Source organism: Henckelia pumila, chromosome 2, assembly GCF_033568475.1.
Source record: "Henckelia pumila isolate YLH828 chromosome 2, ASM3356847v2, whole genome shotgun sequence".
Classification (NCBI taxonomy): Eukaryota; Viridiplantae; Streptophyta; class Magnoliopsida; order Lamiales; family Gesneriaceae; genus Henckelia; species Henckelia pumila.
This window is the reverse complement of record NC_133121.1, coordinates 26,297,359-26,309,661: the sequence shown is the minus strand read 5'-3', so window position 1 is coordinate 26,309,661 and position 12,303 is coordinate 26,297,359. Positions and strand designations below refer to the sequence as shown.

Sequence of the window (12,303 nt, the reverse complement as noted above, 5' to 3'; positions counted from 1 at the left end):
AATTACATGCTTATATGCTGATATGTATGCATGATTTATTGACTTCATCAGAATAAGTGAATTCGTTGTAAGCATGTATTATTTGAAAAGCATGAGCATTTGCAAGTATGTGTTCTATTCAGAAGCATGAGATTATATATATGTTATACTGAAATTGTATTTTATAATCTCTGCAAGATATATTTCTTCTGTTATCAGTCAGATTGTGCATATAACATGAGAACCTCAGACATAACAGAACAGTGTTGAGGTAAGGTTTTGAGCCGATCAATATGATGATTGCCCTGAGGAGTATGGTAGTTGAACAACTCCAAAGCTATTAATCATCAACTCAGAAAGATACAGAATATGCTATGTCTAGAAAGTGGTTGATTTGAAGAGCTGGATCAGTTGTTCAAGAGAAGAATATTCAGATGAACATAGAATCAGCTTGATTTATATCAACTCCAGGACTTAGCAAGAAGTTGGTGAAGTTTCCAGAAGAAGTATTGAAATGTTTGGCAGGTAAGTAAACAGAATTGTTTCTTTCTGTATATGGTAAAGAAGATAAAAAAGCAGAATTTGCAGCATAGAAGCATAACAACTTTAATGAGTTGATTTCAAGCCAGTAATAGAATAACGAAATCATGAACCGGTAGTACGAGGCAGAGTTGAATTTTTATTCAAGCCTCTGTAATTAAGAAAACTATGATCATCACCTCCACTACAGATTCCATAGCAGTATAGCTATGAAGCAAAAGATAGTGACAACAGCAGCAAAGATCAATTCAGCCTAAACGCCAGCAGATGAAGAAATATAAGCATAGCTTCCCTAGCTGAAAAAGATCAAGCAAAAAATTTGAATGGCAGATAATGTCATAGGCAATAAGCAAGTATAGAAAATGAGGCTCAAGTTGCACTAGATAATGAGATTGCAGGTAATTGAGTAATTGACTGAATCTGCTTATATCTTGATTGCATAGCATACATTCATAGATCAATGATTTGTTATGCTACAATCTTTATCAGTTGAGCCTTTATTAATTGTATGTGCAATACAGATTTGAGGAAATAAGAATGAATGTGATAATATACGACTTCACTACAACAAAAAAGCTAATAGACAAGGGTGAAAAAACGTTGTTAAAAGGGGGTCTGAAACCGATGTTAAAGCCCATGTTGTTAAAAATGCGGTCAACAACAACGGTTAAAAACCGTTCCGTTGTCTTTTTATTGCACTTTTAACTACAGGATCTTTAACATCAGTTTTAAAAACCTCTTTAACAACAGTTTTTTACCCTTGTCTTTTTTTCATGTATAAAAAATAAAAAAAAATACAATTTCCAATATTATAAATTGCTCAAAATTTGAAAATAAACTATAATGTACAATTTTTCATTATTATAAATTACTCGATATTCAAAATTTGAATCATAATCATCCACACATGAAAATAAATCTATGCTAATATCTTGAATAAACTTGAAATCGTATCGATTTTTTTCCTAAATAGAAATTCTTCATGAAAACCACATCCATCTTCTTCTGTTTGTCTGTCTAATCAACTAAGCATCTCCACGCTCAGCAAAATAAAAAAAAAAGTCAAAATACAAAATGTTTAAAAAATCAGAACACAATTTAGCAACAATTAAAAATATATAGAACCGAAGTTTAACACCTTTAATTTCAAAATCTACAGCAACCAAGGATTGATTAATTTACCCTAAAAAATATGCATTTTTTTTCTTTACAAGGCCAAATCCTAAGCAGAACAATCCCAAGCTGAACAATCTCAAGCTGGATACAAAATCAATCCAAATGGGAGTTGTAGCCGTATTCTCTCAATTGAGACATAATTCTAAACATCAATATACCTAAAGGAATAGATTTGTAGTTGTACGTATTCTCAAGAACACATCAGTGTACGTTTTTCTAATCAGTAAATTGCATCTTTAAGTTTTGGAAATAGCATTTAAAAAAAAAAAGATTTTGGAAACATGAATTTCAGAAAAGCAAGACACTTATATTATACATGCACCAAGATAATTAAGGGATGTTAGAAACATAGTTTGAGTACAAAGAATTCACCGTCACGACTAACTACCCAATCAAGATATCCTCATGAAATGGCAAATCTTTATCTAACAAAATCATTTACTGCAATTATGATCAATATATACCCCCGCGATACTTAATTATAATTAACTAGCTCAAAACACGTACAATTGCCAAAATTTGACGTGCAGAAGACAACCTTGACTTTTTATTTAAGGTTTAAGAGGAAAGAGAACAACACAGGCCTTGCTCAAAGCAACGTCAAAATATACTATTAGCATACACACAAGAATAGAAATTAAATTGGCCTCCGATCCATCTGTCAATTCTTTCTTAATTTAATAGGGTGGTTCAATTGAGGCTACATTCAGTACTACAAAAATTTTATATGTTCAGAATGAATGAATCAAGTGTAGGTTGATTTTTATTAAGCTCAAGATTGATTTACTTGCAACCGGTCAATATTCTTGGAATTAATATAATGTCCATTTTCAGAGATAAAGACCACTACTATCTTAATTCTAAAAGAACAAATTATATTAGTACTATTTATTCAAATATAATTCCTATCGAAAGCTAAGAAGAAGAAAATCAAACTTAATATTGAATAAACGAACCAACATACCTTTACAAAGATTGCTGAGTTGGGTTCCAATGTTGTTAAGAAAAGTGGTGGCTTCATCGTAAGGCCTTGACAGATCCGTTTTGTACTTGAGCAAAACATAACAATATATTTCTTTAAATTAATTAAACGAAATAAAAGTAATTAAGATTGAAGATATATGTTTGATTAATTTATTATTTGATTTGAAACAAATGAAATTAGGAAGAGAGGAGACCATAAACTGATCAAGCTTGGGATCAACTCCAATATTGCTCATGGAAACAGCTTGTTTAGATAAGTCTTTCTCTCGCTAGATTAATATTTGTTTTCTGCATCCTAAAAAAAAAACAGCAGGTGAGCATATCAAACAAACGCAAATACAAATTTGATACTCTCACCAAGACACATGCGAATAAAATAGAGAAAATTACTATTCAAACTTCTAATATTACTGATACACCTTTGAACATTTAACAAAAGTTTTTGAAATCATCACAAATCTTTTATCTATGAAAGAAATAGCACGAAAAACAAGATAAACAGAAGTTCGTGGGAGGAAAAGGAATGCACCTAAAATTAATAATCAAACCAAATGACAAAAATGAGATCAGATGTTAGATATATGAGTGCTCGGTGTTCAGTACAAGTGCTTTCCTAAATGGATACAACAACTAAGCCTTCTTGGATCTCCCTCTTCCTTGGTTAATGTGTGTCTTTCTCATTGTCACAGATCGCTTAACATATTTCATTGGTTAAATGGAGAACCTTATACATGCAAGCTTTCGGCCCACCGGAAAAAAGATGCAAAGACAACAGGGCATGTCTGAATTTTTAGCTCCTGCATACAGAAAATACCTAGGATGTCTGTGAACAAAGGCATTTGAAAAGGACATCGCAACAGTGTCTTTGCAATTTGGTAACCAAATAGCATTTTTGTTCTCTTTGCATGTTTGCTCTGGTTTTTTATTTAATGCTGATTGTGTTCTCCTAGATTACTTTAATACACACATATATATACACAAGTATGTTATCTTTTATATAGATAAACAACATTTAGATTACATTTATTTTTTAAAGTAAAGTCCGGAGACAGTAGGCCAATTCCATGACTCACCTGAACAAGCTCGCTGACAATTTCTAAAGCCAATGAATCAGATTTATCTGGAAAGAATCTGCAAAGAAACCAAATACAGCTATTGACATTCGAACAGTAAAGCATGTACCAATGGAAACAATTCTTACAGTATATACAACCGATGGTACATACATAGAAGCAACAAGATTCCTATAATTTCACCAGACAAGTAAACAACCACATAAGATATATGAGATAAGCATAATTCTATTCTATTAAAAACATTGTAAACTAAATTTAAGGAACATTCATCCATGGAGAATTCTTTCATGGCTAATGAAAGGAACTACCTTCAAGAAGATTTTGTTCTCCACATATAAAAAAGCACTCTCACGAGCAATTATTTGAGGTCTTGATGGAAAAACATATTGAACGACTCTAGGGATAAATTTCATTGCCATAAAATGATTCCTCAACACGCAATTTCAAAACTGTGTCAACAAGAATCTATTCTTACTTAATTCTAAAGTACCCATCAGATCATCCCATATTATTCACCTAGCAAAATTGTCTCAACAAGAATCTATTCTTACTTAATTCTAAAATATAGATATTGTTTTGTCCATTCGTTTAATAATATGTTATGAAATATCAAATAAAGTAGAATATGTGTCAAACAAAAATAATAATAATAAAGTAGAATATGAACTAACTTGGCATGGAAGGTATAGACTCAACAATAAAGAGCTTCAAGGGTCTAGAAATGTTTCAAGCAAGATCTTCAGTTTTGCTGTCAATGTCCACTGCGGATAATATCAAATCCTTGAATGGTAGAGAGTAGAAACTTGTCATCAAAAAAGCAATAACCACTGCGGATATATATAGATATATGATAGACTTAGCATTACTGAAAAAGTTAGCAGCTCCATCTTCTTACCAGCAGCCTCATTACGGAGCTGTCTTTTTCTTTGATAGGACACGATAGTTGAGCTGTCAGTCACCCTTCCATGCATGTACACAATGGAAAACTAGATTTTGATTATGTTACAACAAGATACAGTACCATAATATTAACAAATACATGGGAATCAAATCATCTTTTTACAGAATAAATATCTTGATTCATGAAATACTTGCTTAACTTTAGCTTCTTGCAAAGGAAAATGAGTTTCATTTTGGTCTAAAACCACTCTTGATGTCATGAGTAAATAAAGTTTACTCTCAATAATTTTAGACTGAAGACTAAACAAGCACACATATAAACAGAGCTTGGAGAAAAAATTAGCTACACAAACAAAAATGTTATGCAGCTGATGCTGCAGATGAAACGAAAATTAACAATAAATCAACTTCTGGAAATTCAAGAAAAAAAGCCAGACCAATCGGCGTAATCGCGGATAAAATTTCTTGGGAAAATGAGATTTATACTAATTTCGAAGGATAGCTATAAGGCCACGGAAAAACCAGTATTCGGAGAAAATTATCTGGAGCAAACAAAGAACAACTCGGTCGAAATAGGGGCGATGGCTTGAACTTAGATGCACTTTTCAGAATAGTACCCTCAAAGATATCGTCTCACTAGTAATAATGCATTACGCGAGTGATCCAAATCCAAAGCATATTTCTGAGATTCTTTAACTAGTGAGACCTAAAAAATCAAGCAAGACAGCTTTCATAAGGTTCTCAAGAAGTTTAAAAAATATTTAGGGGCCAGAGAGAAACACGAAGCAAAATTTTCTACTCCAACGTCACTACACACAATTTAATTCAGATCTACTAAAATCAAATAGATATCAATAACGCATTTAATTCAATCAAAGTGCCTAATTATCAAATTACACATACATAGATAGATCATGATTTTTGAAAAAAAAAATTAAGAATTGAACATTTCGATTATTGAAACGCGAAATTAGTAGGCAATACATATAATAACATTAAAAAATAAAATATGAATTAGCACATATATATTAATGATGTATATAGTTACCAGAGCCGCACTCAACAATTGCTTGTTTTCACTTGATCTCTTCATACATGCCCCATACCATATTATCTACAGGGATTGAAGAAAAATCAAATGACATATACAATTAATATAAGATGCACGAGTAGTACTGGGAAATCACATAAAATCTTGTTGTTTTAATTTGACCCTAACAACAATCTATAAGTTACAAACTGGAAGGCGATCGAGTTCCAAATTAAATTGAAGATCTTTGATGTGATCACACATATTAACGTTGGTACGCTCTAAAAAAAAGGAAATAATTAATAAAAATAAAAGGATGATGAAATAGTGCCTAATGAAATAAAAACAGATTTTCATGAATACTTCTGAAGATGGAACTGTGAACACATCCAAGGCTTTCAGTGTAAGAAGAAACATGAAACCATAAATTGTTGTTCTATAATATGAAATATCACATTATACAATTCGACATATATTATATTCGTCAAAATATACCTCGAACTCGACCCATGATATAACCTACAACATAAACAAATTTAATTCATCAATATAGTGTGATAAACGAGTTGAAAATGAATGAAATTCGAAGCGTTTGATACCCATTTACGGGCAACCTACAGTAACTCACAAAAATGAGCAGCAACCGAGCTGGAACAAGCCTAAAAACATTCAAGAACGAAACTAGAACAAGCTGGATCTGAACTGGTAGCTGTTCAATAAACTCTGCACTCAACTCATAAACAAATACCCCAAGAACAAAATCTTGAAATAAATACAAGAACTCGGGATATAATGTCCTCCAGAGACAGGAAAATGGACAATTTTGTTAAAATCGGACAAAAAAACCATCCCAAAACTTGAAATAAAAATGTCAATGAGCGCATGTAGGTACATTGCCAGAGTGGTTATCTTGTTTCATTTTCAGAAACCCCAACAGCAAAAGGCAAACCACAATTAATTGAATCCAAAAGAAAATTGGCAAAAAAAGATGACAAATAACAAGACATACGCACAATCAATTGAGAACATGAAATAAACCGTATAAAGATTATCGGAATACCTGAAACTTTGTTAACGACTGAGATGAAAAAAAAGGGAGATCGACGCGGCGGGAAAATGAGAACTTCGCGTGCGCAGGGAAGAAACAAAGGTCGATAAAATTGCTATAAAATTCCATCCTAAGCTCGAAATGAAGCAACTCAACCTGAAATCCAAGAAGAAGTAATTGGAATTCGCAAATCGAATATCGCATTTTTTGTTTGTGACAAGGTTTCGATCATGCAGTACTTTACCTCTGAAGCTCGATTCAAGCCATGGCTGAGGTCATCTATGGTTGGGCTACATGTCACATACACTGTTTCCCCTTTTCAGACGACGTACGGACGAAGATGATGGCAAAATCGGGATGGGGCTAGGGTTTGAACTTTGACGGGAAGAAGATTGGGGATTTGGGTTTCCTTTTCTATTTGAGATAATGTGTAAAAACACGTATTACACAAATATTATTTTTATTTTAAAAAAACGCATCTCCCCAAAATTTAAAAAATTTTTTTAAAAAAAAACTCAAAAACAACGGTTTTTAAAAACCGTTGTCTATGAGCGGGTTTTTTAAAACAAAGACAATGGTTTTAAAAAACCGATGTCTGTGACCATAAAAATTAGCAAATAGACAACGGTTTTTCAAAAATCGTTGTCTTTGGTTTTAAAAAACCGCTCATAGACAACGGTTTTATGAAAAACCGTTGTTTTTTAGGAAAATACAACGGTTTTTCATAAAACCGTTGTGTTATAGGTGTTGTCTATTACCATTATTCTTGTAGTGCTTGGGTATTAAGCTAGCATGCATTATAGATATCAATGCAATAACTGAGTACTAGTTAACAGCTGATTGAATCCGTGCACTGATTAAGCAATAGAAATGACTAGAAAGTTATGATATGAGTTTCAGAAATTAGATTTTGTTATTTCGGTACTGGTTATATCACGATGACCGTAGAATAATGTCGAAAGAATTCTAGTCGATATACTGAACTAGTATAGAATTAACCTAGAATTAACAGATATGTCAGTGGTTAGAATGTACAGAAATAGTTCAATGAAATATTCCGACCTTTCTACGATATGATTGCAGTTATATAGAGTGGTGTCTAGTACAAAAATCTTATGAGAACTCGTATAGAAGATCACTACTTGAACTAAAGAACTCCAGAAACAACTAGAAAAGTGAGTAGAAAAGAGTACGTTTAGTACCGAAGTAGTTATTCATTCGACGACAATGAGTTAAGCCGAAAAGATTCTTTTCGACTTATTGTCAGCTGGAATTTAATAGATAAACTCATATCAATACAGAATAAGAAAAATCAGTTACAGTTGAGCTTTATCTTTTATTTTGCTGAAGCTATTACATCATAGAAATCATGATTCTTGAATTTCGTGATATCGATTATGTGGTTGATCTCGATTGATTTTGATTGACTCTTATTCTTTTGCTAGAGTCTGCTTTGCTTAACTCGCTGTCATTCAGAATATTTGATTTTGGTTGACATTTCCTTGAGCGAGTTCCTTTGATTAGAATTTGAGAGTCATTGATTATTTGATGTTTATATTAAGTGTATTTTGAGGTTTTTGGCTCGTAACTGATAGAAATTCATATTCAAAGTATCCATAATATTTATGGGTTGATTGCATAATTTGCTAGTACTTTGGAAATAGAAAGAAGAACAGTAGATGAATGCTTGATCGATTGAGTACAGTCTGTAATTTTTGTACTTGAGTTTCTAGACAGATACTCAAACAATCAGAATTGTTGCAATCCAATCTAAAATTGATTGGTTTGGAAAGAGAAAAACAACATTTATAATAGATCAAGCAATCAAAATTTGATTGAGAACGCTAGATTAAGATATGAGAAAAGACAACAGATTAGAACAGATGAATTTGCGTTGACTAATCGCGTGAGTATGCCAGATATTCTAGATATGGAATATCAGATTCTGAAAGAGGCATATGACAACAGATTTAATATCCCTTCAATTGTCTAAACATGTATGATTTACATGTAGTCATTACTTGAAAATCAGTTGTGGTGAAAGAAATGAAAGCAGAGACAACAGAATTGCAATTGACGATACTAAATTGCCAGAATAAAGAAGCAGAAAAGAAGAAAACAGATTGTTTATGTAACAGATTAGTTACATAAGAGCTGAAAGAAGATCAACTTTGCAGAAGATTTTAGTTCGAATCTACTCAAATCGTTATGATTTTGCGATTTAGATTGTAGTAGATTGCGACAGATTCAAGAACATATTGTATTAGGCATGATATAAACATACAGAGATACCTGTTACAAAGTTAGCAAGATGATCAGATTACAAGAATTATTGAAATCTATTGTCGAGATAGAGACTTTAGATTTGTTTTCTAGATTGTGGCAATGATTGTCAGATATTCTGAGTGTTTGGTTGTATGAGATTTCATTATACCATCCTCCGATTAATGGACTATCAGATGTGATTATCCAGATTTCCGAGGATATGCTCAGAATTATAGTACTAGATTCGGTACTAGTTGATTGATTATTTGCCTCTTGATTACTATAATTCCTGTGACAGCTATCTGATAGATATAGAGACAGTACTTTGATTTTAGATGATAAGAAAAGCAGAATTGTCTTTATATTGACACGATATTTCAGAAGTATCAGCTTTCAGACCAGATATGAGTCTAGAAAAGATAGAGAACGTGAAGATTTATTTGAACAGAATAAGAACAGAGCAACATAAACAGAGTTAGTAAATGAGCAATAGATATAGATTTTGAAGCCTGAACAGGATCATCAGAAAAGAAGTTTTTTTCCCGAGCATAAGTTCAGAAAGAGATTTCAGAAGTGAAATAATAATTGATCAATGTGAGTAGTTGATCTAGCTTATTGATTAATACTCAATCTTAAATTGTCAGACAGATGACTTGTTATCCATATGCACTAGCTGAAGAATATCAGCTAGAAAGCATTCAATTCAGATAAAACCGAAGCAGATCAGATTTTAAGAGAATCCGACTAACTTATGCAGAGTTAGATCACGAGAAAGAGCAACTTAGATATAAGTTGACTCAGTGACTATATGTTCATGAAAATAGATATGATTGCAGAAGCGACCAAAAAGAAGATTAAGATACGGTTGAAGAAAATATATCAGAATAAATATCTAAAGCTCACAGAATTGAAGTTATTATTACTTCAGTCAGTAATACAGCTTACGAGAATCAGCAGTAAGATCGAATGCGATTTCGAGGACGAAATCATTCCTTAGAAGGGGGGAATTGTAAGGCCCGAAAATATTAAATTATTAATGATGGGATTTAAGAGTTAAATTCTGAATAAGAGTGAAAAGATGAATTTAAGAATTTATGGAAATTAGAGATTTCAATTTCGGGTCAAAAATATTTAATTTGAGGATTTTTCGGATTTTAAGATTTTAATATCCGGAATTATTAAATTAAAAGCTTAAAAATATTTGAATTGATATTTATGAAATTTAAGATATAAATTCCAAGATTATAAATATCAAGGATTTAATTTGAGGATGAAATACGGGCAAGGACCAATTTGCGAATATTGAGCAGTTCAAGGACTAAAATGCGATAAGGTCCGAAATGATTTAATTTTAATTTGAGAATATTTAATTTGAGAATATTTATAGTTTAGACTTAATTTCTAATATTCTTAAATTATTTAGGATTGAAAGTGAATTAAATCGCTTTTCCGGGGACTGATTTGCAATTAGGCCAAAGTTCAGGGGCTAAATTGCAAATAGGCTAATATATATCTAGACTTCACATTTTCCACCTCCTCATTCACGTGATTCAGCATCTATAAAAACGGAAAAACCACCCAAGGTTCCAACGCTATTTTTCAACCCTTTAAGCTTCCAAATCTTTTGTTCCGCCCGGTAGAATTTTCGATTGATCGTATATTTGCGATCCTCGCATCGACGGCTTTGTTTTGACGTAAGTTTTATGAAGTTATACCATATTTGAATTTTATGATGTTGTTAGAATTAAGATTTGATTGTATAAACGTATTCTAGCATATACGACAATAACATATCTAAGTTGGATCGAGAAAAGATCGTCGTTTGAGCATTTTTTTGAATTATGAAATGATTTTCGAAATTCTGAAATTTTAAGCTATGGGATTTCGAAATTGAGCTGATGAATTGATGTTGATATTGAGTTGAGATGATTAATAAGATTGATGTTATGCTTTCGGAATTGCCGACTTCGAACTGTTATGCCGCCGGTTTGCAATTTAAGCCGATTTCAGCTATAAATTGAACTTAGCACTAAATATCAGATGTGAGAATAATAGTAAGAATATTTTACACTTCATTTCAGTTGTGAATTGAAGTTATCGAAGTCGAATCGACGAGTTCGAGCCGTTTGAACACTTCAAGTTGAATCCAGATTTTGATCAACTATCAACGTTGATGAGCAAGAGTGAAATGAATAGAAATTAGATACGTCATCAGATTTCATGCTAGCAAGATTGAATATGTCAAAGCTAAGATCGAAAGGTATGAATAGACATTAATAAGATGGGCAGAATAACTCGAGATTGGTTTTGATTATCGAGTTGCCTAAAATCACATATATGCATGTTTAATATATGTTATTGTTTAAGTTTGCATAAATGAGATAGATTATTCAAGATAGATATCTTCTTGAATTCCCAGAACATTTATGTAAATATTTACTTGTCTTTTTTGAATTATATATTATTTTCTATATTGAACATGTTTTACGTATTCCATGTGATGCTTACAGATTTGTCGGTATCCTTGAGTGAATATATGATCATATGATTATATGATTGATGTGTTCAAGATGTTGTTTTAGCTTATGTATGATTTGATGCATCCAAATTATGTTGCATTCATCTTGAACTCCAGCCTGAAAAGCACAGAGGGTTGAAAGGCCTAGAGTGCAGATGACATTTGGAGAACTGTAGTTGAGTGGCTTGGAATGTTGATTTACTTCCAGAGTCAGATGACTCATGGAACGGAATATAGATTTATTTCCAGAGCTAGATGACTCACTATAGGTGCACCAAAGTCAGGGGAATTGAGATATTTAACACCACCTCGATTGGGAGAGTTGGTGGTCGGTTAAAGATTTTATTTTCCCGAGATCCCAGAACTACGATTTATTGATATCAGATTTGATAGCCTATTCCTTGACACATGCATTGCATTTATGAATTAACCTAGAGATTTCTGTGGTTTAGAATATGCGTTTATAAATGCTAGCATGTTAGTATTTGACATTCATGATTTGAATGAGTTTATATACTTGGTTTTATGTTATCCTAGATGAACGAATATACTATCATGTTATACCTATTATTACATGATTTGAGATTTAAGATTCATTTGGCATATAGATTTAATATGCTTAAATGATGTATATGCATGTCATTCATATTGAGATTTATTCTCACCGGAGTTATCCGGCTGTTGCTTTTTTTGTATGTGTGCATTGCATCAGGTTGGGGCATAAGCAAGTCAGATTTGGCTTGGATTGCACGAGATTGAAAGATTAGAAGTGGAGACTCGGGTTTTA

General features: G+C 32.3%; 1 protein-coding gene across 7 annotated transcripts; it reads right to left on the bottom strand.

Annotated features, from left to right (window-relative positions):
* Positions 1 to 618: 618 nt before the first annotated feature.
* LOC140883095 (uncharacterized) lies at positions 619 to 7,132 on the bottom strand. 7 transcript variants are annotated; one of them, XM_073289407.1, is made up of 10 exons: positions 6,978 to 7,132; positions 6,746 to 6,889; positions 6,181 to 6,204; positions 5,704 to 5,769; positions 4,651 to 4,741; positions 4,427 to 4,535; positions 3,753 to 3,810; positions 2,874 to 2,974; positions 2,660 to 2,744; positions 619 to 815 (listed from the first exon to the last, which is right to left on the bottom strand). In XM_073289407.1, exons 2-6 carry the CDS (start codon positions 6,860 to 6,862, stop codon positions 4,507 to 4,509), a joined length of 327 nt encoding a protein of 108 aa, XP_073145508.1. In that variant the 5' UTR covers positions 6,863 to 6,889; positions 6,978 to 7,132; the 3' UTR covers positions 619 to 815; positions 2,660 to 2,744; positions 2,874 to 2,974; positions 3,753 to 3,810; positions 4,427 to 4,506. The 7 variants fall into 7 exon arrangements, 5 of the variants coding, with proteins under 5 accessions (XP_073145508.1, XP_073145509.1, XP_073145507.1 ...); XM_073289408.1 differs by lacking the exon at positions 619 to 815 and adding an exon at positions 1,265 to 1,544; XR_012150323.1 differs by lacking the exon at positions 619 to 815 and having other exon boundaries at positions 1,265 to 2,744; positions 4,651 to 4,715.
* Between the last annotated feature and the right edge of the window lie 5,171 nt (positions 7,133 to 12,303).

Excerpts from the sequence above, each read along its gene's own strand:
- LOC140883095 (XM_073289407.1), bottom strand. The coding sequence starts at position 6,862 with ATGGAATTTTATAGCAATTTTATCGACCTTTGTTTCTTCCCTGCGCAC. Across the intron at positions 5,770-6,180 it reads TATCATGGGTCGAGTTCGAG|ATAATATGGTATGGGGCATG; the intron begins GTATATTTTGAC and ends CAATCCCTGTAG. Across the intron at positions 4,536-4,650 it reads GCTCCGTAATGAGGCTGCTG|GATTTGATATTATCCGCAGT; the intron begins GTAAGAAGATGG and ends CTACCATTCAAG.